This window comes from Curcuma longa, chromosome 2 (genome assembly GCF_044706935.1).
Source record: "Curcuma longa cultivar G26 ecotype Majalengka, Jawa Barat chromosome 2, ITB_CL_G26_1.1, whole genome shotgun sequence".
NCBI lineage: Eukaryota > Viridiplantae > Streptophyta > Magnoliopsida > Zingiberales > Zingiberaceae > Curcuma > Curcuma longa.
In genome coordinates this window covers 12,798,600-12,825,021 of record NC_133862.1, presented here as the reverse complement: position 1 = coordinate 12,825,021, position 26,422 = coordinate 12,798,600, and the positions used below count along the sequence as shown (strand labels likewise).

General features: G+C 36.8%; 3 protein-coding genes across 6 annotated transcripts; 1 reads left to right on the top strand and 2 right to left on the bottom strand.

Annotated features, from left to right (window-relative positions):
- Positions 1–3,027: 3,027 nt before the first annotated feature.
- On the top strand, positions 3,028–4,504 carry LOC141816208 (protein trichome birefringence-like 36). Its single transcript, XM_074704033.1, has 5 exons — positions 3,028–3,386; positions 3,461–3,632; positions 3,710–3,891; positions 3,984–4,142; positions 4,222–4,504. The coding sequence occupies exons 1-5, from the start codon at positions 3,028–3,030 to the stop codon at positions 4,502–4,504; spliced, it is 1,155 nt and encodes a 384-aa protein (XP_074560134.1).
- Positions 4,505–8,403: 3,899 nt separating this feature from the next.
- On the bottom strand, positions 8,404–9,369 carry LOC141822475 (uncharacterized). Its single transcript, XM_074709924.1, has one exon. The coding sequence runs from the start codon at positions 9,367–9,369 to the stop codon at positions 8,404–8,406; it is 966 nt and encodes a 321-aa protein (XP_074566025.1).
- Positions 9,370–13,726: 4,357 nt separating this feature from the next.
- LOC141822232 (2-carboxy-D-arabinitol-1-phosphatase) lies at positions 13,727–25,219 on the bottom strand. Of its 4 annotated transcripts, none has more exons than XM_074709674.1 (10): positions 24,852–25,219; positions 23,328–23,433; positions 22,983–23,199; positions 22,768–22,886; positions 19,431–19,529; positions 17,773–17,823; positions 17,597–17,695; positions 17,382–17,489; positions 16,782–17,170; positions 13,727–14,058 (listed from the first exon to the last, which is right to left on the bottom strand). In XM_074709674.1, the coding sequence occupies exons 1-9, from the start codon at positions 25,157–25,159 to the stop codon at positions 16,793–16,795; spliced, it is 1,485 nt and encodes a 494-aa protein (XP_074565775.1). In that variant the 5' UTR covers positions 25,160–25,219; the 3' UTR covers positions 13,727–14,058; positions 16,782–16,792. The 4 variants fall into 4 exon arrangements, with proteins under 4 accessions (XP_074565775.1, XP_074565774.1, XP_074565776.1 ...); XM_074709673.1 differs by having other exon boundaries at positions 13,727–13,999; XM_074709675.1 differs by lacking the exon at positions 13,727–14,058 and adding an exon at positions 15,047–15,304.
- Positions 25,220–26,422: the final 1,203 nt, after the last annotated feature.

Genomic DNA, 26,422 nt, shown 5'->3' with positions numbered 1-26,422 from the left:
CTGTGTCTCTGGATCAAGAGAACCAGACACTAGGCAAAAAATCCTAGTTGCATTGGCATGAGACCTTTTGGGTTGAACCCAAGAACAAAATCATGAGAGCTTAGATTCAAAGTGAACAATATCATATTATTGTGGAGATATTTGATTCCATCGGTTTTAACATTTCTCTCAATGAGCAGTTGACCTAAGAAGATTAATGGATCACCTATTGTGAGCGCTTCTCGATTTATTTTGATGGTCAGTGGGAAGCATTCCAAGATTATCTTCCCACTAGAAGAAATTAATCATGTGAGTTACAATTGAGAATCAACCCATAGATATTTATTTGATTATCTATGAAAGTACTTTGTCATTGCACTGTAACATCGGAACTCCTTTTTTAGTTCTTTCATTTTAGTTCCTTAACTTTAGGGTAGGGAGAAAAAAAATAGAACCTTAACAAAAATGTGATAAATTGAAGATCAAATTTGGAGATATAAAATTTAAATGTGAATCCAGTTTAGTGAGGGTTTTGCAAAATCATAGTATAGAAGTAGATACTTAAATTAAATAAGAATAATAATTTAGTGGATTTAGGATAGATAATATTCTTCATATTGGTAGTCAAAGGTAAAATCATCACCTTAGCGGCTCCTTCAAGATAGCCCCACACTTCTCGAAAGGGGTAAATCACAGGGCTTCACCCAACAATAGTAACGCTGGTAGGAGGTGAGACAACTAATGGGGCATTTGCACCCATTGAAAATTGACTCCAGATTTATTGGTAGCAACACCTCTACAGGAACCATCTGTGTCAACCCATGGGGGCTAACAATGTTTCTCATATTTTTTTTTATGATCAGGTATTCGATTCTTCTAACCGACTAAATAATCTTGGGATGATCAGCCGTTCAACCCACATAAGTTTTTCATTGATCATCAAGGTAGATCGATAAGTAAGCGATTGTCCTACCAAGAGTGGTTCCAACATCTTAGATATTTATCATCCCACTATAAGAAAATCTTATAGTGTGTCATAGTTGAAAATTAAATAATGAATTCTTGAGTGGTCATCGAATATTTGACCGTACTAAAGTCCCGAGGGATAATGTTCCTCACATGATCTTAGAAGAAGAGGCCCCGTAGGAGGAATAAGAACAAAAAAGAATGAGAACGTACAAGTGAGGCTTAAGCCTCTTCAAATGGTTCAACCAACTACAACTTAGCCATGGATGTAGATGAAATGACATGCAACTCGATTACCTTTTACCTAGTTGAAGAAGAAGATGTTGATCTCAAACAAACAAACAAAAAGAAAGAAAATAAAAACAAGGGAGAAAGAAAATGGCAGTCAATCCTTTTTCGAAGTTGAACTTGGCCTCGAGGAAGAAGAATACGAGTCTTTCCTTTGCTTTCCTATTTAGAATCTGCGGAGAGATGAAGAAATTAAGATGGTTGTTTACCTATGAAAAAAATTTGACCCAAGTATAAAACTGTCTAGACATGTGATGCGGCTTAAGCCGATAGAAGAAATTGACTCGATTCACTTAGTTTGGTATGATCGGGCCGGAGAAGTCACACGACGATGCAATTCGATTTGACCCATTTTGGAGCCATAAAGTTCTGATTTAATTTCACTTAGAATTTAGTAAGATGTCTTTGTGTGCTAAGGTGAGCTTTGAGGTTGCTAAAGTATTGTTGGAAAATTAGTCTCCATAATCAGAAAACTTGAATAGCGATAGGATGGTTCTCTCATGAGTAGAAACCGTTATAAATTATTTTTTCGAATGAATGAAAAATTAATATTTAAGATTATTTGAGTAATAAATGATATTGATATGATATGATCGGACAAAAATATTGACTTACATAAGAGTTGAGTTTATGGACGTAAACATATGAATTCTAACTCGAATTCATGTAGAACCATCAAGGGGTAATACAAGAGTCAGGCTAGCAACAAAGCAAAAGAAAGCCTTGTATGGCCAACTCAAACTCATAGACTAAGTTCAAATGGCGATGCAGTGGATAAAGAAATCTACATGTGGCAAGGTCACTTCGGAGGTTAAATCAATAGTTAAAGCATAGGTGAAGGTCAAAGTCCTCCATTAGCTTGGTCACCTAACTCCTCTTTAAATTCGGTCACTCGACTCCTCTTTCAGCTTGATCATTCGACTCCTCTTTCAGCTTAGTTACTTAATTCTTTTAGCTCGGTCACCTTACTTCTCATTTAGCTCAATCACACCTAAAATTGACAACGACACAAATATTCCAGAACATGTGACCTTATGTGGGTAGTGAAGCGGTTATGCTCATGTTAAAATTGGTCTACTAAATTCTCTTTTTTTCTTTCTTTTCTGTGTTCTTTTCTGTAAAAGGTGGAATCCGTCATCCTAGTGGCCTCACGCGATTGGTCCTACGATCATCTATGAGGAGGTAAATCGAGAAACTGCAGTTGGTCATGACGGAAGAGGGTAGTGCTCGACTTTGCTGAGATTCGAATCTTTGTCCTCTTCTGCAAATCTGCTCCGTTATAATCTAACTCAGTTATATTCCGAGGACTTCTTTTCTGTTACTCTTGATCACGTTTAACTTATATATACATTTTAATCTTCGTTTGAATATTACAAATATCATTGACGTCTTTATGATCGTCAGCGTCTCTGCTTCTCCATCTCAATAGTAATTTGTTCTCTGCTAATTCACTGGATCGTGATCTCTGACAAAAACAAACAAACGGCGTGGTCCATGAACCAACAACACTAGGCAAGGCAAGGCCAGCCATGCCGGGAGAACTTTAAAAGGCGACTTGAGTGGCGCCTGCGGCCTCATCATGCACAAGCTAGCGCCCGTGGCAAGCAAACTCATCGACAAAACAGACAATGTCCATGCAAGAGAATGATGGAAAGCAGCAAGAGCAGAACACTCGCCGTGACTCCTGCCATACATCATCCCATCAGCAATCTAGAGATCGACCAATCCCTCTCCTCATATATATATCTATATAATCCTGCAGCCTTACTTGGAATGTATCGATCTTTGCCTGCCATGGAGCACCAAATGGGCACAGCCAAAAGCTTCAGACCCCTCTGCTCTTCCTTCTTCCTCCTCATGATCATGCTCTCTGCGCTGCTGTCGCAGATGCTCCTCTGCACGGCTCTCCTAGACATCGACTCCCTCGAATGGCGCGATGAGAAAGAGGACGAACTCAACGAGGTGCAGAGCCACCAGGAATCCCCCAGAGACTGCAACCTGTCAGTGGGAGAATGGGTGTTCGATCCGTCCTACCCACTTTACGATCCGTCTTGTCCCTACCTCAGCGCCCAACTGAGCTGCAGCAGCAATGGAAGGCCAGATTCTGACTTCCAGAGGTGGAGGTGGAAGCCAAAGCAATGCTCGGTTCCAAGGTTAATTAATCATCCGGATGCTTCTAATTGCTTTGTCGAATTCAACTATATAAATTAGATATCTGAATTCGTAGATTCGACGCGCTGGACTTCCTTGCGAGGATCAGGAAGAAGAGGATCATGCTGGTAGGAGACTCCATAATGAGGAACCAGTGGGAGTCTCTGGTTTGCCTGGTGGAATCAGTGATCCCTAGCGACATGAAGTTGGTCTCCTCGAATGGCCCCTGTACTTCCTTCCACGCCATGGTGAGAGACTGCGCATGCAGCAGAGTAGAGTAGACATCGATCGATCGAGCTAAGATATATGTGAAACCTCGTCGCAGGACTTCCAGGCATCCGTCGAGTTCTGTTGGGCACCTCTTCTGGTGGAGGTGAAGCAAGACGCAGAGCATAGGAGAGTGCTGCAGCTGGACTCGATCGAGGAGAACGCCAAGTACTGGTACGGAGTGGACGTGCTGCTCTTCGATTCAGCTCATTGGTGGACTCACTCCGGCAAATGGAGCTCGTAATCGATCGAACTCTCTTAGCTTCAATTCCTTCTGCATATATGCCTATCGATCGTGAACTGTCGAAGAACGTACTGGAATTCGCATGCAGGTGGGATTTCTGCAAGGAAGGAGAGAGGCTGTTGGCCAACCTGAACCCGATGGTCGCCTACGAGAAAGGTCTGACGACGTGGGCCAAATGGGTGGACTTGCACTTGGAGCCTCGCCGGACACGAGTCATCTTTAGAAGCGTGTCGCCTCGGCACAACAGGTACAATTAAGCAACAACAAACGATCAGTACTGATGCCATGCGCAGGGATTTTCAAAGGTAAAAAAGTGGCATTTGCAGGGACGATGGGTGGCAGTGCTACAAGAAAAGGGAGCCGGTGGCGTACATGGGTTACTCGCCGCGAACGCCGGGGCAACTTGTGGTGTTGAGGGAGGTGCTGAAGAAGATGAGCTTCCCTGTGTACCTGATGGACGTCACCGGCATGTCTGCTCTGCGTGTCGACGGCCACCCTTCGATTTATGGGAAGAAGGCGAAGGGAGGGCCGGCAGACTCAGACTGCAGCCACTGGTGCTTGCCCGGAGTCCCAGATGCCTGGAATGAGATGCTCTATGCTCTTTTATAGACTTTCCGGCCAGAATGCTTGCTTTCGATCGAGATAGAGGGAGCCATTGATGTGTAGCTTTTAGGTACGTCGTCGATCTCCAGCTGCCATGCGCTATGCTGGTGTAGCCGTACGGAGGGTCGTTTCCAGTGTTCGTGTATTCTAACAGAGTTGCTGCCTTTGTTTATGATCTTGTTTCTATAATACTTCTAGCTGTTATTATTTTTTCGATAATCCGCTATCAACTGTTTATTTTGACGGACAATTTTATATAAAGTTTATGATAAATTTTTATAAATTTAAAAATTATTATTTTTAATTTGTACTGTTGAATTTAAATTTGAGAATATAAATATATATTAAAGTGATTTTTAAAAATATATTAATTTTTAATTAAGATTCAAATATTTTTGTTACTTATTTTTTAAAAATATTTTATCATATACCTTCTCTTATTGTTTGCGGCTGCTATAGGCTGTAAGCTGACCTTTTATATTTCTCACTGTAGCAAATTGTAAAAAAAAATAAGTTAGATCTGTAATTGGTAGGGCCCGCTTATAATTTCTTTAATTATGAAATATAAAACAATTTATTTTTTCTTGACCATGATGATTAAATAGCTATAAATAAATGTTTTTTAAATTTAAAATATTTCTAAAGATTTGAATAAAGTTCTTTTTTTTGTTTTATTTGGGCTATTAGATTATATTTTTTTATCATTAAATATATTATAAAATAAAAGTTTTTGTTGAATAAATTAAATTAATAGGGTTACAAATAGAGATCGCTGATAGTTTTAGTTCCTCGTTTGTTGCCTTTCTCGGGAGATCTCTCCTTTCTCCTCTCCAGCGGCGAATGCTTCTTCCCCAACCCCGCCGGAGTTTCTCCCGTCGTCCTCCGTCTGGGGTTCCAATCCATGATGCCATCTTCTGGCTTCAATGTTTTGCAGAGATTTCATGCGGAGTGATCTCTGGGAACCACGGTAGTATAGTTTCATTGCCATGCCCTCCTTGTGAGGCAGGGAGGAGAGTAGTGGAAGACTGGAAGTACGGTAGGAATCATGATCTCTCCGGGGCTTAACCTGGTCATGACGGTGATCGGATTCGCGGTTAGCACCATGTTCATAGTCTTTGTGTGCACGCGGCTCATCTGCGCGAGAATCCACCTCAGGAACCCAAGAATGTTGCTCTCTGCCGGCATCGCCAGATCTGACCTTGGTATTGTCGGCTCTTTTGCTGTAAGTTCCCTTAATCACCACTTCGCCTTTTGTGATTGAGGACCTAACAAATTTTTTGGAACCATAAAGTTAAAAAGGAATTAGAATCTACTGTCCCAAAAAAATTTAATCGATGAAGATTAGTCTAATTTCTGTTTGAGAATTTTTCACGAACTCATGAGAAAGAACTCTATAATTTATTATCAAATACGTCCATACTCTTGATTCCACCCAAATGAATCTTCAATTCACATTTTCTCTCTTAAATCCAAGAATCAGAATTTAAATAATACTTCTTTGGTTTTTTTTTATAATATCGTTTTATTTATTTATTTATTTTCGGAATTAGCCATCGTTTAAAAATTTTCTTCACTAGCGAAATTGGTTCAAACTATAATGAAAATTGTAATGTTGGCGATTTATGGTGTTACTTTTAAAGTGGAATAAAGAAGAGCCTTTTTCCATGATCCTGTATAAATGGGTCATCGACTGCCAATCCGTGATTATTTCTGTCCTTTTAATCATATAATTGTACTTGCTTCTGTGTGGGTCAAATAACCTCCAATTTGTAGCAAAGTTCTCGGATGGAAGTTGAATTTTCCCCTCCCTTCTAATATTGGAGATGTTCCTTTAATCAATATGTTTAAGTTTTGATTTTCTTTTCATTTATGTTAGTCTTTTTGTAAGTCTAATCTGTTTATTTTTTGCTGGTTCTTTTGTAGATAATCCGGAAAAACAAAATCAAAATCCTGTGTATATAACTTTGATTTCACTGTTTTCTTTTCCTGGCACTTGAGTTCCTTGCCCTGGAAAAGGCTGATTGATTTCTTGTGAAATTTCTTCTGGACACCCATTGACACAGCAAACGGTGATATTTAAACACAGTTAATTATGTATTGATTCCTTCAACTTTTCCCTCACCAAACAGCTGGAACAGTTACAGTTGCTAGCTTTCCAACAAAGAAATTTGGGGCTCATCCCTTTTCTTCTGGCCAAGATACACAGTGAGATTCTCATTTTGACATGTTCTTATTCAATACATAATTCCTTAGAGTTTGCCACTTTGCTATTAAAGCTAAAGCCAAATAGTTTCTACCTCCAGTTTTTGTTCTCACTTTTATGTTCTTATAACTCTACAATCAAAGTGATTTGTCTTTTAATGCTCTGTATGTTATGTCACAGCATTTTTTGTTTGCCACTGATTTGGTTCCTTAACCATTAACCATTCAGACACAATTATTTCTTCTTGTTTTAATGAATTAAATTTGCTCAATTCCAATATTTCTTTGGAACAACGAAACTGCTTCTTATGCAGTACGCCTGAAGCTGTTTGCGAAACATTGCCTACTACATATCTTTTGGCCTTTTAGTTACAGGTCTTGTTTTAAACCTGTATTGTGAGTTACACTAACTTTTGTTTATTCTCAATTTTCAATCAATCTTGCATCAATATTTTGATTTTAATCTATCCATTTGACTAAGTTATGCCTCTGTCTTAAGTTCATATTATATTTCTTCTGCAATTTGTTGATTTCAGTATAAATGATTACCAGATTCTATTATTTCACACTTCGAAGACCCCCCATGTTATCTGACAAAAACCTATCTTTTCCACTGTCCTATGGAGAATGAGTGAGAAATAAGAATGAAGGAATTTCTACTGACTCTACTACCATCAGATCTATTGGGTCTTCAAGCCTGTTGAGGTACATTCATCTACAGGAATGCTAAGAACAAGTGGTTAGAATTGAAAAACCAACATTATCATTGTGGGATATTGCACTAGTGACTAGTTTCTAAGAGGGCAAATATTATATTGGCAAAAGAAACTTATGTGATCCACAGTTACTGATGTCATTAGTTTTTTTTTTCTACATTTTGTCTTTTATGACTCAACACTCTTATTTGTGAAGTATGGTAAGTCAAACCACAACCTTTTTGCACTCTAATGTGGTATGTATGCCAATGTTTTGTTGTTTATTTTGTAGTCCTTCGTCTTCATTTGAAATTGTGTTTATATTTGTGTTTAACAGCTTGATTTTGTCGAATTCTTAGCATCTAGCTTCTTCTGCTTCCAGGATATTGATCTAGGATAGCTAGAAGTTACATGTTTGTATTGGAGTTCATAACTCTGATCCATCAATTGTTATTTGTCTCTTCAGACACTACTGTTAACTAGTAAGGTGGTCAAAGGCACGATCAGTCAACTATACATGTGGATCAGTGCTCTAAAATCCAACAATCATGTTGATTTCCAAAATCCTAGAATCAAGTTATTCATCTTCAAATATATGATTTCTGATCTGACTTCTTGAATCTGTTTTCTGGAATTTGAAGCCATTTTATGATTATCAACTGATATAAACTTTTTTGCTGTCTCTTGGAATTGAGTAAACTAGTTAGTGTGCCTTACCATCTTTGGCCAACTATATTCATTGTCCATTGCTAGTTAATTTGGATTCACCTCTTTCTCACCACAACCTTACAGAGAAAGAATGCAGTGCTGTTCTAGATTTAGATTTAGTTTGTGAAAACATTTCTATGATAAACCAGTAAGACAAAGTTATTCAAAGTTCTGCAACTTAGATTTAGAAGAATCTTATTCGATAAACAAGTTCAATTTTCAGTCATCATTCTAAGCAAATCAGTGAAAAAACCTCTTTTTTTTTTTTTGTTGAATGGCAGATCATATGATAAACAAACCTCATGGACTCCTGAAGGCTTGGATCACCAGGGAGAAGCCCGACGTTCCCTGCTCCGCGTCGAGCGCCGCCTCCTCCAGCCACAACCTGCTCTCCAGCGCGCTCCTCGTCCGGAACATGAACACGGCGCAGCCGCGGGAATCGGCGAACCACCAGTCGTGGACGTCCCACATCACGTCCACCGGCGATCCATCTATGAAGATGGTCTGGTTCCCTCTGAAGTTCCACCGGAGGCTCCGCACGTGCACCACCGCCTTCTTGTCGACGGACACCGACAACTCCGAGTCATTGGCGTCCCGTCCGTACCCCGTGCACCGAATGGTGATTTCGTGGTCGGACCCGGCGTCGCAGAAGCGCGCCCGGGTGGAGTGGCGCGCGTGGCCGAGGACTTGCTCTCTGCGGCAAATCGTCGAACAATGCGCGCGCGGAAGTGCGCCCTCCAACTTGTTGACGAAATCCCTGCTCAAATCCCCGAGCAACAGCGCGAGCTCCGACTCCACGACGACGACGACGTAGAACCCGTCGACGGGCTCAGGGCCCGACTCGTATCGCGCGGCGGAGGTGTCCCAGTGGAGACAGATGGCGCGGCGGCCGGAGAAGTAAGAGCGGGTGCCTCTCTTCTCGGTCATCGACTGGGAATCAACGGCATTGAGCTCCCACGGTAGGGCCGAACGGGGGTCGTCGTCGACGGCGAGGGAGAGTGAGGGGGCGGCGTTGGCCTTGGACCAGGTGACACGGAGAAGGACATCCTTGAGGCCGGAGAGCCTGGCGCGATAGAGGCAGCTGACGGCGGTGAGGGCGGAGCCGGCGCGGTCAGCGACGACGGAAGAGTTGCTTCCGCTGCTGGAGCCGGTGCTGCTGCCGTCGGAGACCTTGACGGCGTGGTTGCCGAAGCAGGAGGCGAAGTCCCTCATGGACGGGCCGAGGAGGAGGAGGAGATTGGAGGCCCTCCTTGGTTTGCCCACCATTGCCGTCGATGGTGGTGGCGGTGGTGGTGTCGTTCCTCGGGTCAATATATAAGTGCCAAAATCGATAGATATAAGTGCTAGAATAAAGTCCTCGGGTCTTTAAAAATTTTTAAAAAATTAAGATTTTTTTTAATATGAAATGTTTTTAATACTTATTTTGTAACAGAAAAAATAGATTATTTATAGACGAATTTAATTTTTAATTTTTTTAATCCGTACAAATCGAAACTCAATTTTGCCTGCTCTATCTTCATACCCGTCACATCCATGCTCAATCACAATCATCCAACCAATCTATGATCAAAATTTAAATTTTAATTTTAAAATTTAAAGCACTAATTTCCTCCAACCAAATGTTGTGACGGGACATCACTTGGTGACGAGTAGTTTTTTTTCTTTTTTTAAATATGAAATGTTTTTAATATTTATTTTGTATAAAGATAAAATAATTATTTATAGGAATTTAATTTTTAATATTTTTAATCCGTACAAATCATAACTTTATATGCCTGCTGTATAAATATTAAAAATAAAAAATCATAATAATTATAAATTTTAAAAATTAACTTATTAAATATAAATGAAATATTAATTTTAAATATAATAATTATCATAAATTAATTATTAAATTAAAATGTATATTGATAATTAATTATGAATAAATGAATAAGAATAAATAAAATATTCTAAAGAATATTCGTTTTTGGTGTAAAATGGTGTGAGTGAGTTGGAGTTGAAATAGTGTTTGGTGTTGAAATTACACCATTTTGGTGTGAAAATGACACCAAATTTGGTGATGTGGGTTGGAGATGGTCTAACAGCACTTGCCTTACTCTGTCGTCTTCCCAGTCGCATCGTGCTCTTAACTGCGTAAGCCACGTGCGACCCTATGCGATCGTCTCGCACAGCCCTATTGGCGCTACACGATTGCCTCGTGCGGACATTCATAGGCACCTCGTGCGGTCCTACGTGACCACTTTGAGCTATAATCGTTAATTTAAATTGGATCCGTCTAATTAATCCGTTTTGTTAAATATAAATTAAATTAAAATTTTATTAATTTATTTTAAGATGAATTTAAATAGATTGATCATTTCGACTCACGATCCATATGAGTTAGCCCGCGATGGATTTGGATTGATCCGTGAGTTGAAAAATTTTATATCTTTATTTTAAATTTTAAAATTAAAATAAAAAATTTAATGAATTAGTATGTTTGATCTATCAAAAATTACAATTCAAGTTTAAAATTTTTAATTTGATCAATTTAAACTATAATTTAAATTTAAAATTTTTCATATTTTTTATTTTTTGATAGGTCCGTGAGTTGATCCATCTAATTTGTAATCCGTTTTGGATTAGGTTAGAGATTTTGTAATTCGCCAAATTGGTGGATCAGTCTGTCCCATCTCGCTATATGATGAATTTTTAGAGGATTTATCTACCTTACCATGGATTGACCCGTTTGACTGCTTTACTTTCAACAGTTGTGAGCTGCAGGCGACCTTGTGCTGTTGCGAGCCATTGGCTGCCTCGCGTGAACATGCATAGGCACCTCGTGCCACCCTACATGATCACTTTGAACAATTGTGAGCCGCGGGTGACCTTGCACTGCCGCGAGCCATCGACAGCCTCGCTCGTGAGCACGACCAACCTTGCACGTGATCGTCTATGACTTCACTCTTGGCGTGAGTTTTTTTTTTTTTTACTTTTTTTCCATCTTTGTATTTTCCTTCATTTCCTTCTCTTTCCTTTTAGGGATTCTTTTGCACCTTTAATTCCTTTCCTTCCTCGATCCACACATTGAAATAAATAGAAATAAATAGAACCTAAAGGCTTGGTCGGTGATTTATGAAAAACGTTCTCAGTCATTGTGATTTTTCTCTCAAACGCCAAGGGAACCCCTAAGTGGCTTTGGAAGCTTAATTAGACAAAGTTTCAATCTTTGGACTTGAAGCTCTTTTGGTACTTCTCTTTTCACATAACATTGGATCTTTATTTTTAGGTCGAATTTGGGTTTCTAAGAGGATGTTTGCTTATAGAGGAATGTAGAAGCATTTGCATCGTATCGCAAGTCTCTATTAATGACCGGAGCTCGTCCGAAATAACCTTGGTAGGTCGTAGTAAATGAGCATGAGTTGGTGGTGTTCCAAATGGTGAGACTTCTAATAACGTATCATGGATCCTTATAGGCTTTACCTCATTCGAAGGGGTGATTTAGTGGATTTTTAGATGTAACATAGTGAATGCGACATTGACCATGTAGGATTAGCATGGTATGTCGGGACAATATCATATTCTCCTATTATTGTGTGCTTTTAGTTTGATTATTTCCTTCTCATATTTATCATTTTGATCATCACACATCCAAACTTGTTATTTAACTAACCAGTGTGTTTGAGGTTTTAAATTGCAAGAAACAAAAGAAAATCAATCATCATTAGCGCACTTAGTGGTAGAGCAAGTGCTCAATGATTTAAGGGCAATGATCAAAAGGATTCCTCTTTTTTACTGAATTATCAAAAGGAGATTCCACTTTGATTTTTTTTAATCAAAAAGACATCTCACCTCTACGTAAAAGGATATAACTATTCTCCAGTATTGTTCCTAGTATTATTCTGACTATATATCTCGTTAAATCTAGAATTGATCGGACGTGTTGTAACAACTATGATTTCGTAACTGCTATAACTATAACAATTATAAATTATAAATGTAGCAACTATGATTTCGTAGCTGTTACAACTGCAACAGTATAGTAACTATGAAATTATAATTACTACCATGTAGAAAATAACTTTAAATAAAGAGGACTAAAATTATTCAGCCTTCAAAAAGTCTTTAAATAAAAATTTTTAAATCTAAAACTGGGTTATTATAAGTTACATTCGCTAACAAATATAAATATCTAACAAATTTTGATTTGATATATTATACATCTCGTGATTCAACTCGGGATAAAAATTATGATATCTCAAAGTTTACTTAACATTCGCAGTTGTAATAGCTACAACGTGCCTGTGGTTCAAGATTTAGGCAAGAGACATAGAGGAGAGATAATAATAGGAATAATATAATGGAAAGTAAAAAATAATTGGGTAGTTATACACGATGGTGGGATACCCTTTTGATAAAAATCAAAGTGAAATGCCTATTTGATGATTCAATAAAAAAAGAACGTCTTTTGATCTTTGTCCATGATTTAAACTAACATTTAACTAGTATCGGTCAGCTATCAATGAAATTACTATTATCTATCCACATTTGATAGAGACTTTGTCTATTGAAGGTTGTGGATGATTTTGATACGACGATGACACACGGACAATGATTCAACTAGATCTTGGACAAATAGAAACATCATTGAAAAGACAAAGTGGACCCAAGACTAAAAAAAAAGATAAATTCATGACAAATAAAATGACAAAATATCGAACACCTTGATGGATAGATTGTCATAGGAGAAATGAGAGAAAATAAGGAATTGCAAGGGATATGTATCAACACTAAATTGCTTGTCTTAATAGATGATTTGTCTAAAAAATTTAGAAAAGACTAAGGAAAATCCTAAGGCGAAATGGATTTAGGAATTATCAAGGCTAAGGTAAAATCTTTCCCCTCGATCATCATGCATACTAATTCTACGCGAATTTGAGATACACTTACTTCGACCAAGTTATTCAGACCGAGCATCCCCAAAATACCTTCAAGTTTAAAGAGTAAATGTTGCTACAACTTGATTTCAAACTCAGCTTGTTCACCATTGTGCACATACCTTCCCTAAGCATCTCTAACATTTTCAGATGAAAACAAGTTTATTTAAAATGAAAAAGACATAAAACCAGGTTATGATCATGCAGTTCCTGTTGCAGGGAATTAAATAGGTCTAACAGAAAAACTTTTTAATAAATCTGAAAGTAGTGGTTTTTACAAAATTTTAACCAGAGATTCCAGAGTCTTTCTATCCTGAAAGACAGTGATGTGACTTGAGGAAAGGAAGAACAGGACAAGCTTTTGGAGCATTCATGTAGGTCCTGTTTTCATCAGCTTTACAACCCATGAAAGAATTGTCACAAACTTTATCATAAACTTCTCTAAGGAGTTCATCCTCATATTCAGGAATCCATGAACAAACTGAAAACTAAGTTTAAGGCACTGGTTTTCAGTCATATCTTTGGTACATTCATCAATGATACTATAGAGGATTGTGTTGGCAATAGTTATAATTTAAGACAGTGCGTTAGTTGATGAACTATTCCCAGCATTTAATTGTACTTAGTCCCAACAAAACACATGTGCATCTCAGCATGTAAGAAAACATGTATTAAAATATCTGAATGCTAACTACTGTTAGATCTGCACGAACTTTAGATCATTATTGTACCTGTCATGCATTTTTTTCAACCACCAATGATTCTAATTGTCCAAGTTTGTTCTTTCAGTTGTTGTAGGCTAAACATTTCAGTTTAACCTTTGCAGTCTTGAACTAGGAGGAAAAGAGGAGAATTTTGATAGCTTGATGACGGTACCTGAGTTCGTTGCTCGGATTGTATTCCAATTCTGAAGCGAGGCTGGAAATGGAGCTTTTCTCTCAAATGCAGTGCTGCTCCATTGATCATGCAGCATGTAGCTGAGAACACAGCAGTAGACAACATGAATGGCAGTAACATGGGAGAATAGCTGATCCATCTGTTCCATTGAATGGAGTAAATACAAGATGACTATTCTAAAGTAAGAAACACAAAAACTTACAAAACTAAAAACAAATTTCATAGTTGCAGAAAAGTAAACCAAGTAACAAATGCCTTCTGAGCACAACAACAAAGTTCCTTTAAAGCTAGCTGTACAAGTATAAATAAGCTTTATTCTTAGCTCAACTTCCTCCTTTATAAAGTTTTCATCCGGTCATTCATGCGGGATAGAATTACTAACAATGCGTATAGTAGACTTACCGCCATTGTAAAGTATCATTGGACAAATACAAGTCTTTCATCAACCTCTCCAATCAACTAAGTTATAAGTTACTTGGGCAATGACCCCTGAAACTTTTGCATGCTACAATTGATTGTTTTTTGCTTCTACAAGTTATCAAATTCCTCCATAGCTTGGTACAAAACCTAAGAGATTTATCAACTGCCATAATGCATCCTCCCCAAATCAAGTTTGGTTCCAATCTCTTGCTTTATTTGAACCAAGCTCTAGGTAATCATACAGTAGGAATTTGATCTTGTACATCTTTCTAGTCTTTTCTCTTTTCTCAAATCCTAGTGAATCCTCTCATAGATTTATTTCTTAGTTCGCAATCGGGGAAGATATTTCTTATGCCAAATTATGCAATTCCATGTCCAAGTTAACAACAATTGTGATTAAAAGCTTTGCCACAGGGTCAAAGGCCTCATCATGCTCTATCCCATAAGTTTAGGTTTATGTAAACCCTTGAGCTACCAATTTTCTGTTGAGGTGTACAAGGACATGCATTTTGGCAAAAGATTTCATTGTCGTTAGGTAGATCCACAAGCAATTTATTCACAGTGATTATGAATTTGTAAAATAGTTTAAAGATGATACTGACTTCAAAGTTTTATTTCCATAAAGTTCAACATACTCTTGTATGGTCATCAAAAAAGGTAACAAACCATCTTATACCAAGTAAATTTATAACCTGTGCAGAACCTTAACTATCACTGTCTATAAGATGGAATAACATTGAACTGTGTTCACGAGATTGGAATATATCTCTTGGTAGCTTTCCAAATCTCTTGAGCAACTTTATAGAAGAGGTTGGTGTGCCCAATCTTTGGCTCAAGTGAGTTGATCAGCCAGGCCGCAAAGTTGGAGTTCTTTGCTTTTCAGGCCAGGTTTTCAGATGCCTCAATGGATGGAGGTGGATAAGTCACAGACAGAAATCATACTTCCTTTGCCTTTGAAGTTCCTCCTGTTCAAAATGTGATAAAAGTAATTTGCAAAGTGTGGTTGTCAGAGAATAGAGAGGGTGGAGGATTAAGTAAGAGGTTTCCTGATGAAGTGTCTTTTTACTTGTGCTTGAGTAGGTTTTGCTAAGCTTTGATACCAAGCAAAGTCAATCCTCTAATAGATCTTTGTCGATTTGTCACTGAGTTTCAAACTTGAAGAAAGTGATCTATTAACTTCAAAGACACAATGAATCATAGGTGGAGAAATGGTTTAGTCCAACTTAATAATAGCAGATCCATCTGTCTTATAAACCTCCTGCCTAAATTCTGATTTAGCAATTGTGGAACTACTACAATCTCCTTAAGCAAGACTTGAAATCTTCTCAGAGCCTCAAGTGTCCAATTGATACATGTATGTAATGCCCATTGTGGCTGCACCAATACTGACAACTCTTGCCAATTGGTTCAGCCTATCAATAGGATTCCTCATGTACCATTTGTCACAAGTTGACTTGATGGTCGCGAAATGTGTAGTCCAAAATGTTTAAGCCTAGATGAATTATCTTGTAGACTCATCTAAGAATTGCATTCCAAGAGAGTCCAGCATCTTCAGTGTGGCACTATGCTGGGGTTATCACTGTCAGTGAAAATCTGATACAACTGGCTAGAAGTCACTTACTAACAAAAGACAATGAATCTCTAAAAGTAAAAGACTAGAGCAAAAAACTAAATGTTAAAAGGGAAAAAAATGGAAAACGAAAAAAAGGGTGGTCCTTGTATGATCCATTTTCCCTTTAAAAAAATGAGGGATACAACTTTTGATGCAATCTAATAAAGCACAAAAGACATAATGATAGAAAGAAAGAGCAGAAGATAGTTGTTAGTGTTTGGGCAACCCAAAGGAAAGTTCAAAAGTAGTTGCAAGATCTGAAAAAAATAAAAAACTAGAACTGTTTTAATTAGACTACTTTGAACAAGACTAAACCAATGCTTTGGATACACTTCAAACCAAATCAAGTAGCAGGTCATAGCTGTGTCAAACCACCATGAACCTAGCTACTACCACTTTGAGTTGCAACTTACCACTGTATCTATTCTTCCTGTAGGGTTCTTGCTTCTTGATGCCACTGCTTTATTCACATTGAGAGCAGATTAACTCATTCATCCAGGGGCACAAGTCATATCTAACCGAACCATGGGATTTAATAAAGCAGCAAGAAAGTTATTATTCTATGTAACCAAAAATGAAGCTCTTCTATTACATTTGTCTCTCAATGTGAGATACAAACACGTTAATCTTCTGGCTCTTCTTTGAGAGGAACTAAAATATGATTGGTGTGGGCAAACGAATCTTGTGCTCAAAAAGTTTGTTTGTTTGTTTTTTGTTTTGTACAAGTAGGTTCTTCTGTATTTCAAATGGCATCATTCTATACAAATAGAGGGAATACATACACAAAACAGTCTGCAGTTGCTAAGTCTGCGGCGAGTTAAAGAAAATACCTAAATTGTAGCTAAAACTCTTCATCATTTGTCATTGATCTTGTAACTGGTATAGACCACCTTCCTAAATGTGCCGTATAGTTAATGCATCGAATGATGCCTCTTCCTGCAGGCCCATCTGGAAAGTCAATAACACTGACACTACCAGCATCAAGATGAAAAGAATCCATCCATTCTGTTGTCAGGTTGAGGCAATGGGCTATCAATGCAACATGAAGGGCAGGGTGTCCTACAACCACCAAATTTCTTTCCGAGGATTCTGATTCATCAGACAATTTGAGTAGCAAGGATTTCCAAGCAGCCTTTGTCTGCTTCCAGATAGCTGTTAATATCTGGCGATCCAAGCGATCTAACCAACCTGGATGTGTTGCCAAACCGCCAGATGAATTCTGGTGACCAAAAAGAAATTGCAAGTAACTTCAGTTGAATATTCAGGTATGCATTGTAAGTAATAAATGGTTATGCTCTTACTAATCCATGAGTTAAAACATTATATGGCACTGACTGTGCTTGAGGATAAAAAATGCTTCTGTAGTTAATATCTTTTTTATTTTTGTTTTATAAAACATTAGGGATGGATTCAACACTTTAGAAGTTGACCTTCTGTGCTTGCTGCAAGGCAGGTTCAATTTCAAGTTCTAACATTTTCTTCATCTCCACATAGCGAGGCACACAATCAACACCGAGACAATCTGCAGCTTCTTGGACCTGTATTCAATGTCAACCAGAAAGAAAGCTATTTAAATTGCCTTAGGATGGGTCAAGTACAATACATTCTCTGTGATATGTGTCTCTTTTGAACTTCAAGAACTCACCTCTGAAATAGCCATGGCTGTATCAACTGAGGCAATCCGTGGGCTGCAAATTATGCTACTGATCTTCAAGTCTAGAAGTAACTCAGCAGTTTTTTGCGACTACATTGTATTGGTCCAGAGATCATTAAATTTGTTGCTTGATGAATAGGAGCAGTTGCAGGAACAAGATAAACTACCTGTATGACTCCAAGCATATTCATGGATTCATATCCCATATTAAGCAAGGCCTGAACGTAATAATACACAGATCATTTTCTTTCTTCCAAAATCTGAAGATAGAACTCACAAGAAAAGTTATGACTAAAACATCTGAACACCAGCTTCTAGGAGAGCAAAGACAAGACTAGAAGAGGGGGGAAAACCACTATACTTGCAGTCACCAAAACAGGAAAAGTTCCTGATATTGAGAAAATAAATAAAGTTGATGTAAATTGAGAAACAATTCTATGAAAGATTATTTCTGTTATATCTCTTATATATATATATATATATATATAATGCCAGCAACAGAAAAAGGAAACTAGCTAGGCACTATCATATCCCATATCCCATATCCCATGATTTATGGACTAAGATGATCTCATGATTTATGGAATACAAAATCTCCTAAAAATTGACTTTACGTTAATCATGTTTTCCCACTATGAGGAAACATAGAATGTGCAAGTTAGCAAGCGTGTAAATCTGCAGATCAAATGCGGTCTGTCTTGTACCAACCAAGAATTGAATCAAAACATGGATCAGAGCAGCACACCCATGCCGGAAGATCAGAATCATGTCACCGCTCATGGGGAGAGGAAGAGGAGGGAAGAAGAAGCTACAAATGGCTTCAAAACATGGAGGAGAAAGGCATATTGGAAGTTGAAAAAGGAATAGGGCAGAGTTGCTGAGTCAAGCAGAGGAATCATGTGATCCGTACAGGAATCTTGTAATGTCAATGGAGAAATCAAGTAAGGTCTCCGGGGAGATTTTTAGAAGTCACAAGCCTCACCGACAATCTAATTTGGTGACCACCACTTTGAAGGGGGCAGAATCATATGGCCTCAGGGGGGATAGAATTGAAGGAAGTTGCAAGGGCCAAGACGAGAGCCCATGACTTTGTTTAATAGTATTATATTATATGATATGTATTAGTTGTAATGTAATTAATTGATATTATCTATGTAATATATAACTAATTAACTCAACTGTAAAATTAATTACTAGATTATGTAATTAGTTAATATAGTATAATTAATTCCTTCATTAATTAATTTATTAACTATATGTAACTAATAATTCTGTGTAATTAATTACTATTATATGTATAAATGTAACTATATGTAATTAAATTAGATAATTGATCTGTTTAGTTAATTGATTCAATCTGTTGGTTAATCTTAATGTTAGCGCAAATGGCTATTTAATTGGTATAGGCATGTACAAATATGTATTGAAACTGTATCAACACGATGCGGTACTAAAATTGTACCATTCCATCCGATAAAGCTAAAGATTTCAAACCTTGGTATCAACTACTAACAAATTGTTAAAATGGGTTGAATATCCTTACAAGTAGCTAAAGTAGTATGAAAATTGAAAACATAAACATCTAAAATAAACCAATTTTTGGAAAAAAGGGTACAAATAAACATCCATTAATGATATTCTACAAATCAACTAAAATTTCTATAGCAAATTAAGAATTTTAGAAACTTATCAAGTAATTAAGCAATTCTTGCTCAAATTTTAAATCGAAGAGAATAATGTACAAGCATAGCATAGATGGTTCTTTATGCAGTATCATATAGAATTTTTTCAATAAAATGAAACAAATTTATCATCTTCTTTATACCTCAGTATTGCTTTGAGTAGTCCCATGAGAGACCAAAATGATCCGCTTACTAGCTTTCCTTCCTCCAGAAGTTCCAGAACTCACAGGAGAATTTGGTGTCTGCAATAGCATTCAGTTAATGGCTAACTGCTTTCGTACTATGAACATCTTTAAAGACCTGCGATTATGCACCTAGTTCGCAAGACAATATCAAATAAATATATAATTGTGACACATTTGAAAAGATAAAGTTTAAAAGTGTCCAAGATTCACTGACTAAAAAAAGTGCCCAGGATTCTTTAATTAATTGCAATAGAACTTAAAGCAGTTCACTGGATAATGGTAGTTGTAAATCAACAGAAACTAATTATAAAGAAAAGCGAAGATATCTAGAAATAAACAGCCCAGTGAAAGAAAGTTTTACATTATTTATTTCACAAGATGAACCAAAGAAAATAGGACCACTAGTGATGCCATATGCAAATTATATTATACTTTAGTGTGTAACAGAGAGAACCATATCCAGCAAGACAAGTAACAGCTAGCTGAAGTGCGGAACAAGACTCAGGTTTTAGACGATTATATTCATTGTTGTATAATAACTTGAGTCCTTGGTGTTTTATATACCTGTAATAAGGGCCAACTTTCATATAGAAGCGAGATGATTTAAGATGCACCACCAACATAAATTTTAGTATCACACCTCCCATCGCATGCCAACGCCGCCGCCATAAACACCCGATAGCCGATTTGTCACCAATCATTATTGTTTGTTGTGGTTCACAATTTCCTCCAACAACATCATAGCAACAATAATACTCATTATTTATCCCACCACAGTAGAGAAGTTTCCCCTATTTTTCATCCAAGAACAGCAAACCCTAAGTCCCATGTTGGCTTCGACAATTGACTCACAATGTGTTGATCTACTTGTGAAAGGAGCGTAGTGTCTCTTAAGGTGAACCTGTGTGATTTGAGACATGATCAAGTGGGTTTTCCTACTTGTTTCATTTTAATTACCTTGTGCATGATTAATTTTGTTAAAGTAGATTTAATGATAAAGTGCCTGAAAAAAAAAAGAATTCCTTATATGATCTTATTTCTTCTCTTGTTGGTTGATATATGCCTTCACATTGCTCGTCCTTATTTGATCTTAGTGCTCTTCATCCTTCATTGTTTCTCCTTAAAATTTGTTTATGACAAAAATGATTAATTGAAATAAAGAGTATGAAAATCAATAGTAATCTCATAAAAGGGTATGAATTACCCTAAGAAACTGTAAGAAAACTAGATGTATAATTATATATCCAAATAAATAAAGTAATCGATATATTGTTTACACTTAGCTTTGTCTTTGCATTCTAAAATGAGTTGCATGCTATTTGTGCTAAATCAACAAAACTATAAATTAAATGCCATTACTGAAGAACTTTAGTTCTGTGATCTAAAAAGAGTTGTGTAACCTTATGCTAAGTAAACAAAATGATAAATCAATACTTGTCGTATTGAGTTTCGACTCTACCTCCTAGAAGAACTACATAACTACTTGTAGTTTAGGGCTTTAGCTTTGCTCTTCGAGAGGCTAGTGACTAAGTATAGTGTAGACCTTTGGTTCTATGCTCTAAAGAAGTTGCACTACGATTTATATTAAATTAATAAATAACTAAATTACTTATGTTATAGAGCATTGACTCTGCGCTCAAAGAGGGCCCTTAGTTCTTTTCATGCGTGTGTGGATTTCGGCTATTCTATATGAGATGATTTTCTTATTGGGTGGATTGTAAATCATTCACCTTATATATGTATGTATATGTGCATACACATTATGTATTTCATATTAGGTGGATTATGAATCATTCATCCCATGTATATAGGATAGATCTTTATTGGATGAATTGTGAGTCGTTCACCCTTTATATATATTTACGATGTATTTCGTATTGGATGGATTGTAGATCATTTATCCTATATATATACGATACATCTTTATCGAGTGGATTATGGGTCCTTTACCCAATATATTCATATATAATTGTGATGTACTTCGTTTTGGATGGATTGCAAGTCCTTTATCTATATATACATGCATTTTTTACTAGGTAGATTGCGGATTGTCTGTAATATATAGTATATATGTGGATACATTGATGAATTAAATCAAGAATACTTGTGAGTGAATAAAAAAAATACAAGAAATCATGAATTTGTCTAAAAGTTGATTTAAAAGAAATTTATGATAAGAGATTAATATTCATATTCTTAAATTGACTAAAAATAAAAGTCTTGATTAATTATTATTCCTTGGATTATATATATATATATATATCATGCACTTCTTTCTCATATCCACTTTGCATTTTGTGCTCATGTTTAAAATTTTTGACCTCCGATTATTTGTTGAAATGTATGCATAGCACTAGTGGAGTTGCTTTGGAGATATACATTTAGTCAATTTAATTAGCTTTTGTATATATATTGACACTATTGTAGTTCATGTGCGGCGAGCGAAACTAGCTTCATGGCAAGCTTAGCTTGTGTGGGGCATGACAACACTAGTCGGGTTATCAAACTTATCAATTCACTTCCTATAAAAACCTCAGTTTTTGAGCTGTTGAATTCATTGTTTCATGGCACTTATAGTATTTGAACCTTGTGGTGTATTCTACACCTGTAGCATTGTGGATTTTCATGAGTAATTAAGATTAATTGAATTGCACCAAAAACATGATTTAAGCATGACGAATTGGGGTTATCTAATTTATAAGTTAGCAAAAAACACTTCGCAAAAACAAGCAATCAAACTAAAGTGTACCGAGTTGAAACAACATTTACTCAAAGAAGAAAAAGAAACCAAGTTTTGTTATAAAGAAAGAGTGCAAGTGAGGATCATTTTTTTTCTTGCCTTGCATAGACCAACGACGTAATCAAATTGGTAGAGGAATCATAAATGAATTAATAAGAAACATTGCATATCATTTTTAGCCTACTTATTGCTACTGCAATTGCTCTGCAAGAAAGGCCTGAGGAAAAGAGAATGACAGAAAAGGACTGTCAAACTCTTCATGGTTCAGGACCTAAGATAGCCACATGACATGCCAACATAACTCTGAATGGAAATAGTATAATTGCACAAATTAATCAATATGTTAAAGAGAAATATATTGGTGTTCCATTTGGAGGTAATAGACAAGAAGAGTGCCCAATTTGCTCAACACTTTCATTAGATCTTTAACTTAATTCCACAAAATATGTGTATCCTGATAACAGTATGGAGGCTATACTCATAAAACTAAATCACAACTTAACACATGGTGTTAGTAACTTTAGTTAATAGATAAGTACAACCAGAAGCATATACCTGATTTAAACGATTGATGCATATGTGTGGTGGGCCACCTCTGGGTTTGGGGGTGAAGTCTATTACACTCACCCCACAGTTGCTCTGTAGAAGATTCCTAAAGTATTGAGTCCCAAGTCCTGCATCAACAGACAAACTGTTATAGTTATCTAAACTACAAAAACTATAAGATAGAAGCGTTTCACATGGACAAACAATAACAGAAGCACATCTACCAATTGCAGTAGCCACAAGAGCTTGGTTAACTGCATTGTGAGCAACAACAAGTACTGACTTTCCTTCATGGGATAAGATTTTTCTCCAACAGCTTTCTGCTCTGTCCCACAATTCTCTCACAGGGTAGTGGCCATCAATATTGAAATTTGCTGCATCCTTCTGCCATTGGCGATATGCATCACCAAATTTTTGTTTTCCTTCATGCTTCAAAAGACCCTGTAATGGTCATTGGAAAACAATTAGAATTGCACTTTAAACCCACAACTCAAAAATGGAGAAAAAAAGATAAACTAGTAGTTATATGAAAGGGAAGAGAGCTGAAAAATTCTATGGAAAACACTTACTTGGAAGGAGTAGAGATCAATCTCCCTCAGATCAGGCTCAGCAATCATTTCCTTATTCCGAGTACCCCATATAATCTCAGCTGTCTTCCAAGATCGAATCAAGGGACTGGTACACATAACAGAACCCACATTCCACATTATCAATGAAAGTAAAAGCTAAATAGGTTCACATTTATTTGAAGAAAAGAGAAGTGAGAGAGTAGCAAGTGATTGTGATAACCTCGCTAGTCGCTACTAAAAGTACTGACCTAGCTAGAGGTAAGAAAAGAAGGGGAAACTAAAGAAATGACAAAATTATGTCGGGGATAAAGAGAAGCCCAAAACCCACATTACCCATAATCCGACATCTAGAAGTCCAAAACCCTCTTTACCTTTATTAGCAACCTTGTTTTTCTTAGCCCTCATGATTTTCAAGGACATATAATTTTGGGCTTTCACATGGGCTTTAATAAATACACACACGCACCATGAAGGTTTGGCTGAGTTCAAGTTCAAGTTGGGGCCAGAGTAGAAAGCAGTGCAAGTGCCATACTATATAGCAGAATATGCTATTACCTGTGTTGTATCAAGTCAGTACACTAGTAACCGTATTCAAGACCATTAGAATGCTCTAGAAAGTGTATAAAGGTATAGTGGTTAACCTAATATAATAGAAGGCTTTCATTGTGCAAATTGGACATGGGTATGTTTTTCTTTTAGGAGAAAGTACAATATATGGCAATCTTTCAAATAATTTATCATCTAGAAGCACTATGGAAGGAAAATTATTTGGACTAGATTAATGTGTTGAAGTTGAGTGGCTTACATAGTTAATTTCTCACCTTCCTGTGCACGATCATCGGTACCTCATATATCTATTAATTGAGTTAATAAATTGTGATTGAATTTTGAAGATGCTTCATACTTGAAAATAGAAAATTGAGAGAATATAATAATAAGACAAAACTATATAAGATGGTTTGCATAGTAATTGTTAAATGTATGTTTGCATAGTAATTTTTGGATTATCATGTGAATAATGTTATGATAGCTTCTTAATGGATACGTATTTTTATCGGTCATGTTTGACGAGCGCCACTTGAATAGTGGACAGAGCATAAAGTTGGATGTAATCATGATTTGTGAACAATATCCTGATAGTAACTCATAGTTTAGTGGCATCAGTTGGTTTTTAGCATTTACAGATGTAATCAAATATCCAAGTCAACTTACACCAAAAAGCCAAAATTCGGCCTCCAGCCTTACGCCCAACCAGAGTTACTAATGAAGTGTTCATATAGCTTATCCAGCCTAAGTTATTCTGATAGTATTAGTTGCATACTTGCAACATGGAGGATCAAAAACCAGGGCAATGAGATTCGACTTGTATCCATCTTTCATTTTATATTTCTTTTCTTTTCTTTGTTATTTACCATCTTATTATCGAAAAAAATTGCATCCGTTCTAACCAACTAATCTTCAAGGGAGAAATTTTTCAACGAATAGTCCAACAAGAATAGGAACTCCAAGGAATGAAGGACCGACCTAGTGAAGCATACATCAAAGGAATCAGTCAGGAGCATCTGGCGGGAGGTCTCGGCCTGAGATTCGCCCTTGGAGGTGAGGACGGAGTAGTCGGAGCTCCCCTGGATGCGCCCTTCCTCGTTCCACGTGCTCTGTCCATGCCTCACGAGCACAACTCTCTTCGCCTCTCTCAACGCCGGCAGAGATTGCAGGGGCTCTGGAGCCCGAAGGATCTCCCTGACGTTCGAACAGAAGATTCCATGCGGGATCCCTGTCCTCCGCCGGGAATGAGAGCTGCAGGCGGGCAACGCAGGCACCAAAGTGAGCATTTCGAACGGCGGCGGTCGATGCGAGAAAGGGCGGACGGCGTGAAGCCCTCGAGCCCTGCGGAGAGGGAGGGAGGAGGCGGAGGATGGCAATAATTTTATATCTTTTATAATAATAATATTATTTTCCCTTTGTGTGGCTTCAGTTACCTTCCCTCCTCCGGGCGGATAATGCCACGTGTACAACAGAAATCGCCCACGTCGGAGGCAGGCTTATGTTTTGTTTATTCGGAGGCGCGGGTAAACAAGTAGGTTTATGTTAACGAGTCAATATGAATGAGGATTATAATATTCATACATGTTTAGTTTTTTTAATACAATTAATATGAATAAGTGTATAAAATAATAATAAAGATAAAATTAATGAATGATAAAATTTATAAATAATGAATATTAATATTAAAATGAATATGAGTGTGTTAATAAAAAGAAGATGCTAATATACTATAATGAGTGTCGATGCTAATGTCTTTTTCTTACTCTTTAAGTTTTTTCTTTCTCTCGTCGTAAATCTGAATTGGGGGTAGGTGTTAATGTGGCTCTGCTCTTAGTGGAGAGGTGGGATCTCGCCCATGATGAATAATGATAGATAACATGAAAAATTATAGCATGAATGTAACATGATACACTCAATACAAATGGATCCCATTGACATGCAGTGGGATCCACATCCATGCATTGAATGTGTCATACTACATTCATGCTACCATTTTCATACTATCTATGTATGTCTGTCTATATTTTTTTTAATAAGCAAATAATGATGTCTAACTAATGTGCAATTTATCCTCTATATATATAACAGACATTTTAAATTATAATTAATCTATACATTAAATTTGGGTCTATCAAATGTATTTTTATTAATCATTGAATTAATAATTAAAATAAATTATTTTTAATAAGCATTCAAATATAACAATATCTAATTGATTATTGGAGTCCTGTCTTTTTGGTGAGCGTTTTATGGTTAAAACTATTTAACAATTTTAGAAGTTTTGCATTCGTATCAAATGAAATATTGTTGCAATTTTATTAGTTCTCTTAGTCTATTAATATTCATTTTTTTCTCTAAATTTTAAGTCGTATAAAATCATCTATTACTTTTGGCCAAAAATAATTAATAATTTACAGACTTTAAATTTATATCATTGGAGCAACATTGCATTTTGAGTATAGAACCACTAATTATATTCGATTAAAAATATTTAATAATTAGTATTTAATTGGAATAAACGGTTAGTTTGAGTGGTGATAGGGGTTGAA

Bases quoted from the DNA above. Each gene is read 5' to 3' on its own strand.
- LOC141816208 (XM_074704033.1), top strand. From the start codon at position 3,028: ATGGAGCACCAAATGGGCACAGCCAAAAGCTTCAGACCCCTCTGCTCT. The intron at 3,387-3,460 runs GTTAATTAATCA...CTGAATTCGTAG, and splicing joins AAGCAATGCTCGGTTCCAAG to ATTCGACGCGCTGGACTTCC. The intron at 4,143-4,221 runs GTACAATTAAGC...TGGCATTTGCAG, and splicing joins GTGTCGCCTCGGCACAACAG to GGACGATGGGTGGCAGTGCT.
- LOC141822475 (XM_074709924.1), bottom strand. From the start codon at position 9,369: ATGGTGGGCAAACCAAGGAGGGCCTCCAATCTCCTCCTCCTCCTCGGC.
- LOC141822232 (XM_074709674.1), bottom strand. From the start codon at position 25,159: ATGCTCACTTTGGTGCCTGCGTTGCCCGCCTGCAGCTCTCATTCCCGG. The intron at 23,200-23,327 runs GTAAGTGTTTTC...TGACCATTACAG, and splicing joins TTGATCTCTACTCCTTCCAA to GGTCTTTTGAAGCATGAAGG. The intron at 22,887-22,982 runs GTAGATGTGCTT...CTGTTGATGCAG, and splicing joins TCTTGTGGCTACTGCAATTG to GACTTGGGACTCAATACTTT.